The 22,909-nt window shown below is 38.0% G+C and overlaps 1 protein-coding gene across 2 annotated transcripts; it reads left to right on the top strand.

Moving 5' to 3' along the window:
• The first annotated feature begins 223 nt into the window (after nucleotides 1-223).
• Nucleotides 224-21,423, top strand: LOC118764492. 2 transcript variants are annotated; one of them, XM_036505251.1, is made up of 8 exons: nucleotides 224-473; nucleotides 6,566-6,752; nucleotides 7,289-7,919; nucleotides 10,983-11,078; nucleotides 13,090-13,197; nucleotides 14,970-15,035; nucleotides 17,088-17,245; nucleotides 20,999-21,423. In XM_036505251.1, the coding sequence occupies exons 1-8, from the start codon at nucleotides 469-471 to the stop codon at nucleotides 21,179-21,181; spliced, it is 1,434 nt and encodes a 477-aa protein (XP_036361144.1). In that variant the 5' UTR covers nucleotides 224-468; the 3' UTR covers nucleotides 21,182-21,423. The 2 variants fall into 2 exon arrangements, with proteins under 2 accessions (XP_036361144.1, XP_036361145.1); XM_036505252.1 differs by lacking the exon at nucleotides 224-473 and adding an exon at nucleotides 1,014-1,332.
• The last annotated feature ends 1,486 nt before the right edge of the window (nucleotides 21,424-22,909 follow it).

The raw sequence follows: 22,909 nt of genomic DNA, 5'->3' as shown, positions 1-22,909 counted from the left end.
AAGTCAAACCATTGAGAAGTTTAAAACTCGATGTATTTAGCAAGTTTCCTTCGATAATTTTTTCAAATCTTTGAACGTCAGCGCGTATTATTCTTTGAAAACGACAGAGAACAGATACACGAGAATAAGGTCAAAATATCTTTAATGTCGTTACGTGCTTTCAAGCGAGAAAATTGATGTTAATACGTTATTGAGCTCAAAAGCTAAAAATGTTATTCTTCTAACGCGACGCTTTCATTTTTCTGAGAAGCTTTTAATTTATCAAACGTTCAATTTTTCCGACGCTATTCTATATGTATACTATCCTCATATGAATAATATGTGTAAATAATGATTTCTAACATTGGAAGAAGCCCGCGGACTCAGGAGGAAGGGCAAGTCGATTTAATCGAGCCTCGGCACAGGACTGGCTCATATTTTATTGACCTTGGCAGGATTTGAAATCAGAATTATAAGGGACGTGATTAAATGCTGTAAGACATTTTACTTGATGTTCTACCGATTTTCCTATCTAGTGCCCTTGTGTGTGTATGTGTGTAAATATTTACACACATGCACACCGTTTATAAGACCATAAATGGGTGTTTGGTGCTAAATGAAGATTTTAAAAATCATATATCATAGGCAACCAGTCTGGACGCTAATTCGCATTATTTAAAGGTGGATAAATTATGCATGTATGATATAAAAAAATATACTTTTTTCCACTCTGTTACAAAAATAGGTCCCGTTTTATTAACTTAGGGATACCATCAGCATAAAAATGTGTTAACAATGCAGAGAGCATCAAAAAGCTAACTAGGAATAATTATGGAAGGGAAAAAAAACGAGATAATTGGTTCAGAAAGAGCGGGATACAACTCTGCATCATTATAACTTCTTCAGTCGAGCATGTTCTGCATCATTATAACTTCTTCAGTCGAACCGTATTTATCAAAAAGTTTTGAGAGAATTACTAAGCAAAATATACAAAAAATGTACACCGATTGGTTGTTAAAAAAAAAAAAAGAGAGAGAAAATTATTTAGAGAATAAATTACTAGAGACGCCATCCGCACGAAAAGTAAGTGTTAGCATATTTAGAACCATGAGTATGAAAAGACTATCAAGAAATAATTATGCAGTGACGAAAAAACAGTATTACTCATTGGCTAATATGGTAATTATTTCGGCAAACACGAGAGACAACTTCGAACATATTTCGATCTTATTATGCTCTCATTAGCAAAGTGTAGACGTCATATATTTACTTGGTGAACACCCTGTCTCTACTTCAGCAAGTACCATTTCTTGCTACTGCTCTCAAATTTATATCTTAAAAAACAAAAAAGAGGTATTTAATTCCTTAATATTTAACCCATATTTAAATTGTGCTAATTTCGCCGAACATGTATGCTATCTTCGTTTCTCTGCTAAAGAATATATTTTCTAATCACTATTTAGATATCTAATTCTCCAATCGTTATTTTTTATTAATTATAAAGAACAAAATTTGTTGCTAATTAAGTTAATTCATTAAAAATGATTAAGTTGGAAATAAGAACATTATGGACAAATAAATATTTTAAAAGTTACTTAAAAATTATGATAGAAAATTTCTCTTTTCTACCAACATCACTCACAGCCATCGATGGATTGGTTGGGGATGAGAAAAAGTTCGTTAAGAATTGCATCTTCATTAAACAAAATAGACTTATCAAGTTTTAATGAAGTTTTTCATTGCTTTAAAAGTGTGATTGTTAGATACCATTAAGTTTATAGTGAAGCCATTCTTTTAAATGTGTCCTATTGGCACTTCTTCCTCAAACCATTTTCTCTTTCATCGATTCTTATATTTTTCTTCTCTAAAACGCAAACGTTTCTTGTTTGTAATTTTCAGCATTTTATATTCTTTTGTCTCTGTTATTATTTACCTTTACAGCATTTATGTTTATTTTGGCGTTGCAGAATGCAAGTTCTATGAACGAATCTCAGCCTTGTTTAACGATTCCGATTGCACATAAATTCCGTATTTTCACATAAGTACATTTGTTTTAGCAGTCCATAAATTTATCGTTAAATTAACCGAAGTTTGTTTGAGATTTTAATCGGAACGAATACTTATTAAACGTTTAAAATATCTGACGAGTTGAAACATTATACTAAATATGGTAAATTTTTATACATTCACCCGCACGATTTTCAGTAAGAAAAGAAAAAGAAAACTCGGATTTTTTGCGTGGAATCAAGTACCCTGACCTCCTAATATAATGCAAACCCCTTATTTTTGTTGGGGGGGGGGGCTCCAGGAATCATTGGAATTTTTTTTTTTTTTTCGTTGACTGAATTACGGCGACCTAATACTCCACTAAACCGGGCGGAAGTCTTTTCACCCTTTTTTTAGTCCGGAAAATGGGGTGGGATGATTCCGTCGGAAATCCCCCCTCTCCCCTCGGGAAGTACACCTGCATGATTTTTACTAAGAAAAAAAAGGTCGGATTTTTCGTGTGGAATCAAGTATCCTAACCTAATATGCTGCAAACCCCTTATTTTTGTTGGAAAAAAGGCTGGGTGGGGAAACGGGACACCCACCCTCCCGGAATCATTGGAATCACCGTAATTCATTCAGCAAAAAAAAATACCCAATGATTCCGGGATAGGGGGAGTCTTGTTTCCCCACCCCTTTTTTTTTCCAAACAAATATAAGGGATCTGCAGCATATTAGGAGGTCAAGGTACTTGATTCCATGCAAAAAAAAAAAACGATTTTTTTTTTTTACATAGTAAAAATCATGCGGGTGAAAGCATTAAAATTTACCCTAAATATGATCAATATATCAGCTTTAGTTAATTCATATTAGAACGTGTCATCATTTTTTCCCCCTAATTTTTCCATCCATAAGTCTGTTCATATAATAGACTCTGCTCTACTTTGGTGTACACCTCCTGCCATCCATTCATCAGTTTCCTGATTTCTGTGGAAGGGCTTCATATTTTGTTGTGAAGATTGTATTGTTTAGCTCAAAGTTGATCCTTGTCAACAGACCTATGATCAAAGACACTCCAGTCCAGCCTTGCACATCCCATCTTTATATACCTTGCATTACATTGTCTAATATGGCTTTCACATTTTAAAACGAAAGGGATTTGGCTGTTATTGCTAGCAGGTTAAGTGACTGTCATGGTACATTGATGTGTTACGACATGCGTCACAAAAATAATAAATTTAGATTTTAAAATGGGAAAAATATGTCTTAAAGCATTAAGCTCTCATTTGTCATAAATGTTTGTGCTTCATTCATTGAAGAAAGAAGTTTTATTATCTCTAGTTTAAATTACGGTGATTGAGTAGTTTTAATTTTATGCTATTGAGCATTGGTGTCTTGTTTGTATTGGGAATGCCGTGGTTCAGACAGTGCAAAGTATTGAAAATAAAACTTCTGATTAGTTGAAAAATAAGATTATGTTGATACATCACCTAATTCTCACATTTTTGATATAATATCTCTTAAAAAGAAAATGTCACGTGTTTTGAGCCTTTCATTTTAAACATAAATAAAAAGTGAGAAGTTGAAGAAATGAAACCATCAAATTCTTGCTCTTGTAAACACCTCTTATCAAATGATTCCTTCTTGAGATAAAGTATAACCATATGGGGGGGGGGGTCTTTCAAAAAAGCTAATCATCATCGTTTAACGACCGTTTTCCATACTGGCATGGGTTGGGTGGTTCGACTGGGGACTGGGAAACCAGAAGGCTGTGCCAGGCTCCTGTCTGATCTGACAGTGTTTCTACAGCTGGATGCCCTTCCTAACGCCAACCACTCCGTGAGTGTAGTGGGTGCTTTTTATGTGCCACCAGCACAGGGGCCAGAGGAGGCTGGCAAACGGCCACGATCGGATGGTGCTTTTTACATGTCATCGACACGGATGCCAGTCAAGGCGGTGCTGGCATCGGCCACATTCGGATGGTGCTTTTTACGTGCCACAGGCACGAGTATTACATCTACAATTTCCATTGGATTTTTATTTTGATGTTAAAGTACTTGACTCTCCACTATACTCATTGCCAATCCTAACCTTACTAACAGCCTCTCTGTAAAGGGCCTGTACAGCCCTTATTTACCATTCGTCAATCCCCAGTTTCCACATCAACCACCAGATAAGGGATAACTGTACGATAAAAGATAGCTTTGATGAAAAACAATGTGATATAAATTGTACTGGCGTGTAAGATACGACAGTTTATTATCTGCAAATGGTACTGATATTTGTGGTGCTTCATATCAACATTTTAGTTTCCAAAATAAAATTTAAAAAACACTAAAGAAGAAGAATTTCTTGTTTATGAATGTATATTATAACCCCAGGCCATTCCTGGATCAAGCAGGCCTATGATCATTGTCATTCCAATAGTCTTTTTAAGAATATGATCCTCATGATCTTCATTGTCGTTTGCCATGGGTTGCATGGTTTAACAGGAGCTGGCAAACCACAGAAACGGCACCAAGCTCCACTATCTGCTTTGGCATGGTCTCCTACGGCAGGATGCCCTTCTTATATCATCATCATCATTTAAAGTTCATTTTCCATGCTAGCACGGGTTGGACGGTTCGACCGGGGTCTAGTAAGCCATGGAGGCTGCATCAGGCTCCAGTCTGATCTGGCAGAGTTTCTACAGCTGGATGCCCTTCCTGACGCCAACCACTCCAAGAGTGTAGTGGGTGTTTTTTACATGCCACCGGCACAGGTGCCAGAGCAGGCTGGCAAACGGCCACAATCGTTTGGTGCTTTTTATGTGCCACTGGCACGGAAGCCAGTCGAGGTGGCGCTGGCAACTGCCACGTTCGGACGGTGCTTTTTACATGTCACTGGCACGGGTGTCTTAACTACAATTTCCATTTGATTTTTATTTTGATGTTGACGTACTTGACTCAATAGGTCTCCTCATGAACAGTGGGTCACTCTACGATCCAAGGTTAGCACAGCGGCCGTCCTGCAAGCTATGAACTCACTTCATTTGTCGGGTCTTCACAGTCACAGCATATTTCAGGGGTCTCGATCTTCATCATTTCCTCTGTGAGGCCCTTCGTGCCACCGGTACGGGTATCACAAATGCAATACCCATACGATTTTTATTTTGATGCTGATGGACTTGACATATTTTGAACTGATAAGTTACAGGGATGTAAACACACCAACACCAGTTAACAAGCGGATTTGGGGAACAAACAAATGTGCGGCACACACACAATGGGCTTCTTTCAATTTTCATCTACCAAATCCACTCACAAGGTTTTGGTCAACCCATGGCTATAGTAGAAGACACTTGCCCAAGGTGCCACGCAGTGGGACTGAACCCAGAACTATGTGATTAAGAAGCAAACTTCTTAACGCATAGGCACACCTCTAAAGTTGAGCAATGTTCCACTGTTTTGCAGTGCTGTGTTCCGATTCCTTATAAAAAATGAGAAGCAGAGGAAAGAGACAGACACAAATTGTGGAATGAAGCTTTTAAGGTGTATTGACTGCAAATCCTTTGGACATTTGTTGTGCTTTAAGGAGACCTGCAAACATCCGGGAATCATCAAGGTTCTCTTCTCAACTGGCATCAATTAGGATTGCAAGAGGCTGTCATTTTCATATCCTCTCTTCTTCAAACTGTCTTGCCTTCATTAATTAACACCAATAAGGATAATCCTTTCTACTAAAGGCACAAGGCCTGAAATTTGGGGTGGGTGGGCAGGGGACTAGTTGATTACATCTACTCCAGTGTATCACTGGTACTTGATTTATCAACCCAGAATGGGTGAAAGGCAAAGTCGACTTTGGTGCAATTTGAACTCAGAACTTGAAGACAGACAAAATGCAACTAATCATATCACCCGTCATGCTAACAACTCTGCCAGCTTTTGCTACCTAATAATAATAATAATTATAATAATAATAATTTCTGCACTAGGCACAAGGCCTTGAAAATTTTGGGGGAAGAGGGATAGCTGATTACATCAACCCCAATGCATAACTGGTACTTATTTAATCGAACCCAAAAGGCAAAGTTGACTTCAGAACGTAGCGGCTGACAAAATACCTATTTCTTTACTACCCACAAGGGGCTAAACACAGAGAGGACAAATAAGGACAGAGAAACGGATTAAGTCAATTACATCGACCCCAAAAGGATGAAAGGCAAAGTTGAATTCGGCGGAATTTGAACTCAGAACGTAGTGGCAGATAAAAATACCGCTAAGCATTTCGCCCAGCATACTAACGTTTCTGCCAGCTCACCACTTTGATTATCATAATAATAATAATAATAATAATGATAATAATAATAATGGTTGATGTTCTACTCAAGATGAGCACTAAGTAAATCTCGGATCAACGATTTTGCAGCCATAACCTTGGGTTACATTATTCGTGTGGTGCTTCCTTTTAAAGGTGGTGGTGTGTAATTTGAGGGTGATTTCACTGCTATTTCTGGTATGTCAAACAACAAGATAAATTGCTCTACTGCTCTGTTATAAAAATAATGGGTTATAATGATGATGATATATGTGTGTGAAATATGTTTTTCTTTATCTTCAAGTTTAAGAGACATGATGCAAATGAGTTTTGAGAAGTTTGCCCAAATGGCCAGCGAAAGAGAAGAGATGAGCAGTATTCCCAAGCAAGTGTGGATGACGGACCACAAAAGTAAACAGCAGAAAGAATTCAGAGACAAACAGACAGAACTGCAGCATCAGGAGAGGAAACCATTTAATAATGGCAAACAGGTAAAAAAAACAAACTGTATTTTATGGTTGAATGGATACAAAGTTGAGCTCTAAAAAAAAAATGAGTTCTGCTAGAAATCTTGAAATATCGGTATTCATTAATCCTCAGCTGTATTTTGCTCATTCAAACCATTGTGTATATGTATATATATATATATGTTTGTGTGTCTGTGTTTGTCCCCCAAATATCGCTTAACAACCAATGCTGGTGTGTTTACGTCCCCATAACTTAGCGGTTTGGCAAAAGAAACCGATAGAATAAGTACTAGGCTTACAAAGAATAAGTCCTGGGGTCGATTTGCTCGACTAAAAGGCGGTGCTGCCGCATGGCCACAGTCAAATGACTGAAACAAGTAAAAAAGTATTTAAAAAACAAAGAAAAAAGGCTGCTTTTTTTCATTGATTAGCTTTGGAATGTGATTTTTTAATATATTTTTAAACATTCGTTCTAAAGTTATTTTATTTGGAAAATAGAAATTATATATTTTACTTTTGTCTGTTAAATCTTAAGTAGAAAACTTTTTTTGTGTATGCAGGAGTCAATGAGCTTTAAAGCTATCGAAAAAGCCATAAAATCCCGCGAACAGCAACGGTCTGAGAGATTTACAAAAACTCAAGAAAAACGACTTCATGATGTTGAAAAATTGATCCAGAGTTTTCAGTCTGACCAAGCGAAGATCAAGCAGCAGTATTCTCTTCCAAAATGGCCTTCATACAGTCACTCTAAAAGAACTATTGTCTCACCAAATTCCTCCAAATCATCATTGCACTCAAAGAATTTAATGACAACCAGAACTATTCATACACCAGAAGCTTATAACACATCAAGAGTACAAGAAAGCAAGAGACCACACTTGCAGTCTGCAAACCAAAGTTTTTTCAGTCTAGAACATCCACGTAACAAGGTACCGCAACCAAATTCTCCAACTGAAAGTTCTTCTAATTACGTTGCAACGGTTTCTGATAAACCTAATTCATCGAAAACCAAAGATATTAGTCGTGTTCTCTCATCAGACAAACCATATCAAGATATTGTACGATGCCAGCGACCTGAGATCACAAGAAAAGTTATCGTTGCTGACTCCAAGCCTTACATTCAACGCCTTGCAGACATCAAACAAGGAAACCTTCAATCAGCAAAAGTTCACGACAAACCAAAACTTTATGGTCAGTAATTTGGTCATTTTCCTCTTTATTTTTAAGTTATTCTTGGACTCTTCCTTAAGTATTCCATTTGGCATTTTGCATAAGAACTTATGCTATAAACCATATTTGTCTGTGAGCATAAAGAGAGAAACAGGTCTCCCAAGACATAGGAACCATGAGATTGTGTTTTGCATATATTATATTGATAACTGGAAGCATTTGCCATAATGTTTCAAGCATTGAAATCTCTCTATATATAAACAGCAAAATGTGTGTGTGTGCAATTTTTCAGTTAGAGGGCTCGCACTTTCTATGGTCATTCAAAACCGTCCAAGGGTGGTCATGCACATCTTTACAACAGAAGTGACTTTTTTGTGAATTTTCTATCCAAAACCCAATCAAAATGCCCGAAACTTGATACGCCAATTGAATACCAGCTAGCTGTATGTGATTGGTCGGAGATTTGGACAGTACTCGCGTGTATGTGCGCGCACACGCAGCTGTATATGCATGCACTAGCACTATGACCCAGAGTTGCTGGGTCATAGTGCTAGTTATTAATAAAGAAATTTTTTAATTACATTCATTATTTAGTATAGGGAGGGAAACAGATGCCAGCTGAATTTCCAGGTTATTTTAATTTGGTAATCAGTTCTATTGAGAATTGTCTTTTAAAACCTTCAGCTTTATTGGCAACTGTCAGCTTCAGCTTGGAGACACAAACAGGAAGGATGGAATTAGCAATCCTGATTTGAGCATTCCTTCTTTTTATATTTTGTTGTTAAAACTAAAGAAGAAAACACAGTAATTAAGGTGTCCCTGCTTGTCCTGTCTTCATCCAGCTTTCATCTAAATCAAAATCACTGATGCAGCTGTTGGCCCGTTTCCATCCTAATTAATGGTATTACAATTTGACCACATCTGCTGTGCCCAGACTGTTTCCAGAAGCAAGTGTCTGAACCCCAAGTATGCTTTGTATCTCCTCTCCACAAAAAAAAAAACACTAATCAATATGTTAATAGCATCTGTGGAGTTGCAGACCATGCAAGATATTGGCACAGGTGTGGCTGTGTCGTAAGAGGCTTGCTTACCAACCACATAGTTCCGGGTTCAGTCTGACTGCATGGCACAGAGGTCAAGTGTCTACTACAGCTTTGGGCCAACCAAAGCCTTGTGAGTGGATTTGGTAGAAGGAAACTGAAAGAAGCCTGTCAATTCACTTCATTTGTCGGAACCCGACAAATGAAGTGAGTTCATGCTCGCAGGAGAGCCTGCTGTGCTAACCTTGGATCGTAGAGTGACCCGCTGTTCTTGAGGAGACCTGTTGAGTCAAGTTCATCAACATCAAAAATTCGAATGGTAATTGTAGTTAAGACACCTGTGCTGGTGACACGTAAAAGCACCGTTTAAGCGTAGCAGTTACTAGCGTCGCCTGACTGGCGTCCGTGTCGGTGACACGTAAAAGCACCAACTGATCGTGGCCGTTTGCCAGCCTGAACTGGCTCCTGTGCCGGTGGCATGTAAAAAACACTCACAGAGTGGCTGGCGTTAGGAAGGGCATCCAGCTGTAGAAACACTGCCAAATTCAGACTGGAGCCTGGTGCAGCCTCCATGGCTTACCAGACCCCAATCAAACCATCCAACCCATGCTAGCATGGAAAACTGACGTTAAATGATGATGATGATATATATGTATGTATGTATGTATTTGTGTGTCTGTGTTTGTCCCCACCCACCATCGCTTGACAACCAATGTCGGTGTATTTACGTCCTCGTAACTTAGTAGTTCAGCAAAAAGAAACCGATAGAATAAGTACTGGGTTTACAAAGAATAAGTCCTGGGGTCTATTTGTTCAAATAAAGGTGGTGCTCCAGCATGGCCACAGTCAAATGACTGAAACAAATAAAAGAATACTTTGCTGAGTGGTTGGTGTTAGGAAGGGCATCCAGCTGTAAAAACCCTGCTGAAACAGTCACAGAAGTCTGGTGCAGGCTTCTGCCTGGCCAGCTCCTGTCAAACCTTTCCAACCATGCCAGCATGGAAGGCAGATTTAAACGCTGATACATATCTGCTTCAGATCCCTTCCCTCTCGGTTTTCTGTACTCCCTTAGCCTTTTCTTAAATGCTCAACAAGTTACTTCACAAGGAGCAAGGTTTTACAACCATTGTGGGCATAGTTTGTGCAGCGCCAATCCCAGTCTCTTCTTCTTCAAACTTGTATTGGTCTGGTGCAGTAAGTGTCCCAAGCTCTGCAGTTATCAGGACGCAGGACTTTTATGGAGTTACCCTCTTTTTAGATAAGCAGCTCAAGAGCTGAAGGGCCTCATCTGGGGTGTGAGAGTGACCGTCTCCTGTGACTTGCCATAGCTGGGACCCTGACAAGTGTTACTTTTCCAGGGCAGAATAGATCTGGGAACAGTAGAGGCTGAGAGATGGTTCCATACTCCTCAAAACCCTGGAACTACCCCCTCCTCCTCCTTACTGGGGGCAGTTCAGTGATACCCAGGACAAAAGCAGTACTCTGAAGTGAATTAAACATAAGACAAAAATTGTCATCAAACGGATTTTTGTAAAGACGGTTTCCATATTTTGTAAGTTTAAGAATGATTTCTGGAATTTAAAAAAATATTTGAAGATGTTTTCTGTGCCTTTAGAAAAACCTATCGATATATAAATAGCTATAGGCGCAGGAGTGGCTGTGTGGTAGGTAGCTTGCGTGGCACCTTGGGCAAGTGTCTTCTACTATAGCCTCGGGCCGACCAAAGCCTTGTGAGTGGATTTGGTAGCCAGAAACTGAAAGAAGCCCGTCGTATATATATATATATATATATATATATATATGTATGTGTATATGTTTGTCCTCCACCTACCAACATCATTTGACAACCGATGCTGGTGTGTTTAGGTCCCCAGAAATTAGCAGTTTGGCAAAAGAGACCGATAGAATAAGTACTAGGCTTACAAAGAATAAGTCCTGGGATTGATTTGCTTGACTAAAGGCGGTGCTCCAGCATGGCTGCAGTCAAATGACTGAAACAAGTAAAAGAGTAAAGAGCTAAAATATTTCATTCATCTTTTTGCAGGAGTAAAGAAAATACCAACGGATCATAGCAACTCTTCAAAAAACCAAAAAGAACATTTGCAGAAAGGAAACAACTCCAATCCTCTTCACAATCAAAGTAAGGTTCCCCGACTTTCTCAATAATTCTTTGAGTCAATATTATTCTTAGAGAAAAGTCATAAATCATCATCGTTTAACGTCCGCTTTCCATGCTGGCATGGGTTGGACGGTTTGACTGAGGTCTGGTGAACCAGATGGCTGCACCAGGCTCCAGTCTTGATCTGGCAGAGTTTCTATAGCTGGATGCCCTTCCTAACGCCAACCACTCCGAGAGTGTAGTGGGTGCTTTTTATGTGCCACTGGCATGAGGGCCAGTCTGGCGGTACTGGTAACGGACACGCTTGAAAACAGTGTTTTTTACATGCCACCTGCACAGGAGTTAGTCTGGTGACACTGGCAACAAAGGTATAACATAATCCTTCCCTGAGGAAACAAAACTACTTTCTGAGTTAAAAATGAATTGAAAAAAAGTTATAATCAAACTCTCAGCCAATTCTGCTCTTGTAACCTGACCATGCTGGACAGTTTGACACCTGATAAACATTTTAATTACTCCAAAATAAATAAGAAATAATGCACTTTTTCACCCTACCCACAACAAAAACAAAATTACATATTTTTTTGGAGTAAAGATTATTTGTCAACATAACATGGCAGTCCTCGTTTAGGACAAATGTTGCTGTAATTTAGCCCCAGGAGACATCGTCTCCAGCTGGCTATACGACATGATCTGTGTCTTTATATTTTCGAACAAAGGAATCTGGCACCCTCACTCAGCTCAAAACAATATCTGTGTATCACGATTTCTGGGTTATTTCTCTTCATCAGCACAGAATAATTGTTCAGCTAGAGGTGGCGCTACCAAATTCCAGTTTAAAATATATAGTTTTCAAAATGACAACTAGTCACTGATCTATAAATTAGAAAATTACTATTTTTAAATCTCACAAGAGATGTTCAACAACAGTACTTTGGAGTAAAGAGTGTTTGCCAACATAACATGGCAGTTTCTAATTTACATATTTTTTGTTTTACAAACTAATTTTTTCCAATGTACCCTCATGATTAGGGAGACAAACATCTTGGATTACTTAGGAAAAGAGCAGACTTTAGTTCTGCCTTACTTCATTCAAGTTTAGCCATAAATCTCTTTTAAAATGTTATTCACAGAGAATATTAGTATTATATACAAACTGATCTGCCTTGAATTTGGGACTCTGTGATCAATCCCAGGTCCACCTGACTGGCTACTGTGCTGGTGGCACGTAAAAAGCACCATCTAAACATGGTCAATGCCAGTGCCTCCCCAACTGGCTCCTGTGCCAGTGGCATGTAAAACCCACTATCCAAATGTGATCAATGCCAGGTCTGCCTGACTGGCTCCTGTGCTGATGGCACGTAAAAAGCACCCACTACACTCTCGGAGTGGTTGGCGTTAGGGAAGGCATCCAGCTGTAGAAACTTTGCTAGTTAAGATTGGAGCCTGGTGCAGCCTCCTGGTTCTCCAGACCTCAGTCAAACCATCCACCCCATGCCAACATGGAAAACGGACGTTAAATGATGATGATATACATGCACATGTATCCAACACATCTACTTGGCTTTTCTTCTGTGCTTCATCTCTTAACCATTGAATGCTGACCTTTTTCTAGGTTTCTTGTGAATTATATTATTAATAGACGAAGCACCCAGTACCCACTGTAAAATGGTTGGCATTTAAGATGAGGACGATGCTGCCTTGTAGCTTACCAAATCCTGTGAAATTGTCCAATCCATGCCAGCATGGAAAACAGACATTAAATGATGAAAACAAGTAGGGCTGTCCTCTCTAGACTCTCAACCCCCACCCCTTTAGCAAGACCACTGTTAATTGTCTTGTTTTCCATTTGTTTCTCTTGTTGTTTGCAAACCCAAGCTTGTCTTCGTATTTCATGTTTACGTTTTGTGACGTCTTGTACCCATATATGCACATATATATGTAAGTATGTATGCATATATATATATATACATACATACGCACATTTATTATACCATTTCATATATATGTATCTATCTTGATAATTCAACAGGATATGAACAAACTTATACTTTCCATCAAAGAATTCCAAGGCACAAACCACTTTCTTATACCGAAAGACTTCGACAACTCTCAAATAGAGGTACCTACACCTCGAAAGGTAGGATATTTTTCACTCTTATGTCATGCACACACACACATATGTATATGTATATATATGTATATATATATATATATATACATATAATGTATATATATATACATATATATATATATATATACAACCCTGATGATAATATGTTGTATATTGAATGTAGTACAGTTGATTCATGTAGCATCACAAAAATATATAAAGGAGTGGAGATTTTGAATTCACACAATATTCTCTTTGTGGATGACATCTATTTTTTTCTTGATGAATTATTATTTAATTATTTCTTCCCATTGGTTAAATGTTGATATATTAACATATGATTAATAAATGATCATTTAAGGACAGGTATGGCTAAATAGCACATGGTAATAAATCAATATTATCAGGAATTATTGCATAATGATGTAAGATAGATTATATTGAAGTACAACGAAACAATTGTAAATTCATCATCACCATACGCATGGTTAGATGGCAAATTGAATTAGTAAAATGATTTGCCTCCTCCATTTTGTAATATCTATCATTATAAATACTTGCATGGCACAACAAATGATCTCCATGTTCTAGTTTTGTCCGCTAATCGAATGTCTTTGGAATTGCTTAATACCTCAATGAACTTTATATATATAGGCACAGGAGTGGCTGTGTGGTAAGAAGGTTGTTTCCCAACTACATGGTTCCAGGTTCAGACCCACTGCATGGCACTTTGGGCAAATATCTTCTACTATAGCCTCAGGCTGACCAAAGCCTTGTGAGTTGATTTGGTAGACAAAAACTGAAAACTCGTCATATATATGTCTAATATAGGATAAAATTTTCAAAAAATTTTATCAGTGGCCAGTATATTTAAAAAATAACTTTTAAAGGGGAAACTTATAAATAAGGGCAAAATAAAAAATTCTTATGCCAAATATGCTGAGAATAGACTTTAAATCGTCAATAACCACATATAATTCATCACTCTTGCCTCTCGAAGCAAGCTGACAGAAATTTCTAAAGGATTCCGTTAATAAGGAATTGGTACAATTTCTGAGTTAATTCATAAAGAATTTTCTCGTCATCAGCGGTAAATACATTAAGAAATAAATTAAATACTTAACTCAGAAATTGGACCGATTCGGTAATAACGGAAGATTTTAGAAATTTCTGTCAGCTTGCTTCAAGATGCATGCTTATAGTGATGAATTATATGTGGTTATTGACGGTTTAAAGTCTATTTCTTGTCATAGAAATTTTTTTCTTTCGCCCTTATTTATAAGTTGTTTATATATTTATGTCTATCCCCACCACCATCACTTGACACCAATGTTGGTGTTTTTATGTAAATTAGCAGTTTGGAACAAGAAACCGATAGTTTTTGTAAGCCTAGTACTTATTCTAAGTCCTGAGGTCATTTTGTTCAACTAAAGGCAGTGCTCCAGCATGGCCGCAGTCAAATGACAAACAAGTAAAAGAATATATATATATACATTCGATGCTTTTTTTTCCAAGGAATCTAATGCTCTTAGCTTAGTTTTTCCTTTGGGCTGGCCAGATTGGAGCAATCTCAAGATTAATCAGCCAAAATTGTGAGGATGATCTGGTTCTTGACTGAAGATTAAAGGCTTCGAATGACCCATCCGTGTTTTTTGTATCGTCTTCTGGATGTTTAGCATTCTTGTCCCATTTTGTATTTATATACACACGCACACTATTTTGTGAATCAAATTTGTGTTGTACCTTCTCAAAATCGTTATTAACAAGGTTTTCTTTTTCTGTTCTTTCCTATTTTACAGGATTTCTAAATAACACAGTAACACTTAAAAAAGCCACACTCAATGGTCACCACCCACAGCAGCAAAGTAGGTTTCATCCATTATTTCATGCAGTGCATCTCTATGTCTGAAGCAAAATTTCCCAACATATATCTCTGCTATTTTGTATGAAACAAACAATTTTAAGCAATAAAGAACGGCAAGCCTGTCTGTCTGCCTGCAGCTTTTTGTCAGTCAGTTTTCAACAACCAATATCAGACAGGGAAACCAATATTATCTCCTGGGACTATTTCAAAATTTTGCCTACCCCTGCGACACACTAGATTCCCAGTTCCCATTCTTTTCTTTTTTTTTTGTTAATGAAGCCTCATATTACTTTGGTTCAAACTACATTTTTTTGAATTTTAGGAAATGTACAGCACACAAAAGTATATAATCTCATCATCGTTTAACATCTACTTTCCATGCTGGCACGGGTTGGACAGTTCGACCTGGGTCCGGGAAGCCAGGAGGCTGCACCAGTCTCCAGTCTGATCTGGCAGTGTTTCTACAGTTGGATGCCCTTCCTAACGCCAACCACTCCGAGAGTGTAGAGGGTGCTTTTTACATGCCACCAGCACAGGGTCAGGGGAGGCTGGCAACAGCCATGATCGGTTGCTGCTTTTTACGTGCCACTGGCATTGGCCATATTCGGATGGTGCTTTTAACGTGCCACCAGCACAGGTATCACAACTACAATTTCCATTTGATTTTTTGATGTTGATGTACTCAACTCAATAGGTCAGGGGAAAAATGTATAAATGGAGGCATTGTGGACATTCTAACACTTATTAACATGTGTAGAACTAGTGACATGGCACAGAATGAATATATATTTGTTCCATACGGTGGGGGAGTCACTAGGGATATCTGTGCTGTAAATCAATGGAGTAGTTTATACAGGGACCTGATACACGTAAAAAAATTAGACCATGACTACAAAAGAAAATCCAGCATAAAATGGACGTGACAGGCAGTGTTGATATATTGCAGAAGTATTCATATCTCATAATCTCTTCTCCAAAAACACCGTCCAAATTTTGAACAGACATGGCTCTGTTGTTCCAGGTTTGATCCCACTGTACACACTTGGTAAGGTTGGCATTAGGTAGGCTGTCTATAGAAACCCTGCCAAATCAAACTGGAGTCTGGTGCGGCAGCCCCTCGGCTTACCAACCCTGGTCAAACCATCCAGCCCATGCCAGCATGGACAACGGACACTAAATGACAATGACATACAGTACTGTTGCAAATGTCTGCAATGATATTTCTTGGACATCCCAAGGTTAGGATGAAATGGCTTGCGAGTGGAATTTAGTAGACAGAAATTATGCAGAAACTTAGTGTATTTGTATATCTTTCAGCAAAAAATGTAAACATCAACAAAGAAAATTAATACATGTCCTTTGTGATATTTGTTCTCTCCATGTTGCATAAGTAATCCCATATCACCGTTGCCATTGTATATTCAGTAAACCAGTGATTGATCCTTTGGAAACAATTAAGTTATTGGCATCACAAAAAAAAAGACAAATACAATTATTCATTTCAAGAATAGAAATTGATTGATCCAAAATTTAGACATGAAGCAATCGAGGAGGTTGTTGTGCCAACTAAATTTGCAATATTCTGATGGAATGGAATCTGGGAACCAACATACCATAATCAACTGCATCTGGGTATTTTTTGTGAATCATTTGTCTTTTACTCGTTTCAGTCATGTACTTATTCTATCAGTCTCTTCCCTGCTAAGTTACATGGATGTAAACAAACTGCTTGTTAAGTGGTGGTGAGGCACACACACACACATATACATGACAGGCTTCCAGTTTCCAAATTCACTCACATGGTATTGGCTGACCCAGAGCTATATAGTAGAAGGTACTTGTCCAAGACGCCTTGCAGGAGGATTGAACCCTGATCCACAGGGTTGCAAAGCGAGCTTAATGACACAGCCATGCTCAAGCTAAACAATGTTGAAGATTTTGCCAATGTTCTATGTAGTGAAATTGCATGTGTGATATTTATTATATTGAATTGCAATTAGTAACATTTTCATAATGAGATTGGTTTAATATTAATTATTGCTTTATTCTTCAGTCCCAACTCAACACAGAATGAAAATGACGCAGGACAAGACCCCTGTCCGACATCATCCATATGGAGATTCCCATCAGAGTCCTGATGACTATTTATCCGATGTCAGTGAATGGTCTTTGGATGACCGCATCAAAAGCATTCTTTATGAAGACAAAAAGGTAGAGTTAAAAGGCTTGTTGTTTCTATAAGGGGTCTCCCAAAAATGTGTAAGGGCTTAAATGATGTATTGGGTTGGCAATTAAGTTCCCACCATTTTTTAAAAGGTTTAATAAAAAATAACAGCTAATTAATCAATTATGTATTTACCCTTGTTGTTTAAAACTTCTTCCCAACGTTCAACGAGATTTTCAATACCTCGTTGGTAGAAATCACCTGATTTCAACTCAAAAAATGGATCCAACCAAGCTCTCAATTCTGCATCAGTATTGAACGAAACTCCGTGCATACTTGAAAGAGATCGAAAGAGGTGGAAATCCGTTGGTGCCAAATCAGGAGAGTACGGCAAGTGTTGCAGCACTTCCCCGCCATGCGTTTGAATGGCTTCCTTGGTCATATTTGCAATATGAGGGCGAGCGTTGTCGTGCAGCAGAACTCCATGCTGCCGATTAGGGCTTTTCTCTTGAATAGCCATGTTGAATCGTTCCATCTGTTGAACATAGAGTTCCGCATTGACCGTTTGATTTCGTTCAAGCAATTTGTAATGGATAATCCCTTCCCAGTTCCACCATACGCACAACATCGTTTTACGCGGATGAAGATCTTGTTTCACACTTTACATATTGATGAACAGGCACCATTTTTCGTCGCCAATAACAATTCGGTAAAGCAATCATTGCTTGTGTCCATGAGTTGAGCGGTGACGAGCAAGCAAACCAGCGGAGATTGTGACTCGTTGAACTTTGCTGTTGTCACTTAAAGCATGCGGAACCCATGCCTCCATACATCTGAACCTTTCCCATCAAGTGAAGATGCTTCACTATAGCAGTGTGGGAGCATTCCATTTTCTCTGCCAGTTCCCTTGTCGTTTGACAAGAATTTTCGTGCAAAAGTTGGTTTAATCGCTCTTCATCGAACTCAACTTGACAGCTAGAACGATGTGCATCTTTGAGGTTAAAATTTCCATTTTTGAACTTGGCATACCAATCAGGGTGGTTCTTTCAGCTATGGCACCCTCTCCATACACAGCACAAATGTCGCAAGCAGCTTTTGTGGCCTAAGAGCCTTGATTAAAAGCAAAAACAAGGAGGTGTTGAAAATGCTCTTTTTTCTTAACTTGACATTCCATTTTAATGATCTGAGAATAAACTAAAATTAACTAGAAAAAAAAAGTTCCAAAATTTAAAAAAACAGCAGGAACTTAAGTTGCCAACCTAATAGAAAAAGAGAAAAAATTATTAAATATTTATAATTTATTTTTGAATACACATCAAACACAGAGTTTTATGTAATTGCGAAGCAGGTAGCATAATGTAACCATGTATACCCAGACAACTGTTAGCAGACCCTTAAATATCACAGTGGTGTATTTTCAGTTCAATTAATGGAGCCTGATTTTCTTTAAGACTGATTTTGTTATTGGCTTAGATTTCAACAATTTACCTTTTGTACAAATTCTAAGGTAGGCAAACCAGTGATGGAATATCTGCTACCATCGCAGTAACTCTAGGGATGGTTATAAAGTATATCTCGTGGTTTACATGGGTTTTCTTGTTTTTGCTACTTAGAAAAATGTTTATAATTGGACCAAATAAAAGTAGAAAAGGAATTATTTCATCAGTAGGTTACCAATTCTTTCATTGGTCTCACAACCATAAAGGTGTCGGTTCAGTTTCTGGTTGGAACTGGTTTTTTGGATCCTTGAGGAAAGTTCTTTTCCTGCTGTATCTACAAACTCACCTGAAATTTCTGAAGCAGCCGCTCTCTCCCTCTAGCTGTTGTGTCTTAGATGTTCAGCCAGATCAAGGCAGAGAGCACCCCAGACTAGATACCTACATGGAAAAATTAGCAAAACCTTGGGACACACTACTAAGTCACCCTCAAATCTGAGTGATGGTCGTATTATTACCGAAAGGTGAAATGAGGCAGTGTAGAGTAAAGATATTTTGCCTGGAAAACTAACAAAATATCTGAAACTGATTCAAATCACCTATAAAGCTACCAATTCAGGGATTCTTCACTTCACTTGCAATTCTGTAACAACTCAAATATTTTTTTCTCTCAATTTATATTTCACTGGTGAACAAAAAAAAAGTTTGGTTTATTATTTCATAGAGGTACCACTGGCTGATGGTGAGTCCAAATCTGATGCTGATGTTCTCAAATGGGACATTTAACCCTTTGAACCTGTAACACAGGTTTACTGGTGTGTGGCTTATTTTTCACTATACCATAGCACCACCCTACTGGTGGAGTGCATCTGAAAGCCAGGTATATGGTCAAAAAAGGGTTCAGGAGTCAGGGCTCAAAGGGTTAATGCTGCATTTCCTCAGTTCATCTATGGAGATCTTAAATGACAAGTATAAAATATTAAAGGAGGCTTTCCCCTCTGACATAAACCCACTGGGGCCCCGAGGTGGATTTCAAACCAGGCACTCCAGTGGTGAACTTTGAAGAGATTAAAAACCATAGAAAGTGGTAAGTAGCAATTTAATTTGAAAGAACTGTGAATGACGTTTTTGAAATAAGTGAAATAACATAACCACCCCAGAGCAGGGCCGGGGTGGCCGTCCCGTTGTCATTGTATAATTTCATTATCTCATTTTTTCATGTGTTTATTGTCCCCACATGTGTGTGTTGTCCTTTCTGTGTTTAGCCCCTTGTGGACAATAATGAAATCATAACAAAATTGATAGGAGAACAAACCGTCAGGAGTTCTTATACTGTCACCATATTACAACAATTATAACGGTTGGATGAGTCACTGCTAGAATCGCATCTTTCTAAAATTAACCAGCCACCCACTGCCCTGCTGCTGTGTTAACTTCTTGACGAATATTTGTCTGCTATAAGCAAGCACTGCATCTAGAAATTTTACCTATCACTTTATAACTACAAAAACTAGAGTAAAATTGATGCAAGGAATTTTCTAGGCTTGATAAGTTTATCCTATCAAAATTAGTAAATGGAAATATTCCTAATTTGTAAAATGCCATCTCTGAAGTTTTGAAGAAACAAATTAGAAATAAATATTTTTAGCTAAATAGGAGACAAGTTGGTCACCAGTAATATTTTCAGATAAATTGATATTAAAAAAAAAACGTTTGATTAGTTTGTGGGACTGAAAATAGCAATAAGAGACATTTCCAGTGTATTCCAATTGCGAATCGCTGAAAGATCTCCAGTGTTGGCCATACAACACAACAGATTTACAGGACTTGTTAATGTGTAAAACAAAGCTCACCATTTACATTTGACAGATATTTGTCTTCATCTTGTTTGTTGTTAACATGTTTTGGCTGATATACCCTCCAGCCTTCAAGTGTCTTGGGGAAATATGCCCACAGGCATGTGGCTTAGTGGTTAAGAGCGCGGGCTACTAACCCCAAGATTCCAAGTTCAATTCCAGGCATTGACCTGAATAATAATATTGAAAAATACCTTAGGAATGAGAACCGAGGTTTGAAATTTCCCCCTGAACACCTGATGAAGGCTGGAGGGTCTATCAGCAGAAACGTTGTGTTAACAACAAACAAGATGAAGACAACTATCCGTCAAATGTAAATAAAGTAAATAATGTATATAATTCCTCATCTCTTAAATATAGAATTGTGAAACAAAGCTCAGTTGTATATTTATGGCAGAATTCAGTCTTCTATATGTTGAATCTAAATTGCAAGAACTTTGTCTCTTTGAAATTAATCTCTAGCTGCAAGCTTTTCTAAACAGATGAATTCAATGTTATCTCATTTTAGACTTCGGAGCAAGAATTCCCAGATGAAGGTTCCAACTCAGCATCTGACTATTACGATGAAGTGATTTCCACCCCACAACTGGATCCTATAGATGTGGTGGCTTCTTTGAGTTCCTGTTCTTTGTCAAGTCATATTGACTGGACAGCAGTGGAGAAAGGACTTACAGAACAAATCAACTCTTAAGAAGGATTCTCGCTTACCGAAAAGAGAATATCAAAAGATAGAATCCATTTTTAAAACAGTCTTTGTTGATATTTCCTCAAAAAATATTGCTTAGTACACAGATTTTTTGGTAAATTCTCATGTTACAAAGTGACTCATAGAATCAACTTACAAAGTGACTAAACTGTAAATATATTCTTAAAAAAAAAAAAGCTTCATTTTAGTTATATCAACTTTTGTAATAAAAATTATCATTTGTTAAATGTTTTTACAAAACTTAATTTTATTTCTCATCTTATTTGGAGTTCTGATATATATATTGTGTTTTCAACAAGTCTATGAAGAGATCTTATTCCTCAGCATCATGTCCTCTAATGAAGTGTATGTGTTTAGCATGACACACAGGTGGCCGTTTTAATTTGTTTCGTTTGCAGACATTGAGTTTTTCTACACTCTGGAAAACTTCCACAATAGCAGTAAGTGTTTTTATTTTTTTTTAACCATTGGTCTGAATTTTGCTTAAGCAGATGACAATCAGACACACGGCCTTGACAAAGGCCATGAAAGAGGAAATGCATCTGTTGTTCTTGTGAGTCACTACAACAATGTTGTTTGCCTCTGATAGATATATATATATACAATTTCACAGCATCGTGCCTTATATCAGTGTGTAAACACTCAGTAAAATACACAAATGGTTACACACACACAACAAAGACTTTGGAAGAGCACAATGAAACAAAGTCCACGAGACAGTTTCTGTTAATGAGACAATTTAACAAACACAAGACATAGCAAAAATGTAGCAGGTAGTTTGAGAAAATGTTTAGGGTGTTGACAACAAAGGGTTTCTCTTGAAAAGGTGAAATATAGACTAGGAAGAATGAGGAAATGTCACCTTGTTTGGAAACATGAAGGTCGGTGACAGGAAGAGCATCCAGCCATAGAATTCTGCCTCAACAAAATTTTGTCCTATCTATTCAAGATGATGGTGTGTGTGTGTGTGTAGCTATGCAAGTAGGTAGATAACATAGGTATGTCTTGCCCATTTTTGGTGCAGGCCAAGTCAAGCTTAATAGTACTGTTTGTGTGTATAACTGGAGGAAACCTGTTGTAAAGGTAGACCCAGTAAGATATGGGCTTCATAGAGGCAAAGACTAGAGACTGAGACCTTTGACGATATGGTGTGCTTGAGAGGAAGACCCGCCAAGCCAAGTGAAATCATAGTCAATGGTTGATGCTGGTGCCATGTGAGTAGCACATAAAAAGCACCTTTTGAGCGTTGGGCTTCAGGGAGGCAAAGGGGTCGAGTTCCTTTAGAGTGTTGGGCCCCATAGAGGCAATAACCAAGACCTTTGGCATTATGTTGTGCTTGAGAAAAAGACCCATAGAGCCGAGCAAAATTGCAGTTGTAGCAGATACTGGTGTCACACAAATGGCACATAAAAGCACCCATTACACTCTTGGAGTGGTTGGCATTAGGAAAGGCATCCAGCTGTAGAAATCATGCCAAATCAAAATGGAGTCTAGTGCAGCCTTCTAGCTTCCCAGCCCTGGTCAAACCGTCCAACCCATGGACAACGGACATTAAATGATGATGATGTAGAAGATGATGCTACATGGTAGTGAGACATGATCTTTTGCATGCATAATATTAATTTATGTGAGAAGTGGAGCACAAGTGTGCTGACAAAGTAATTGGTCGTGAAGAGTAAACCAGCTGAAGGTCTCTCATCTGCTATGGACAAA

Source organism: Octopus sinensis, linkage group LG8 (genome assembly GCF_006345805.1).
Source record: "Octopus sinensis linkage group LG8, ASM634580v1, whole genome shotgun sequence".
NCBI classification, from domain to species: Eukaryota; Metazoa; Mollusca; class Cephalopoda; order Octopoda; family Octopodidae; genus Octopus; species Octopus sinensis.
Note: the sequence above shows the minus strand (reverse complement) of the source record. Positions and strands in the feature narration are given on the sequence as shown.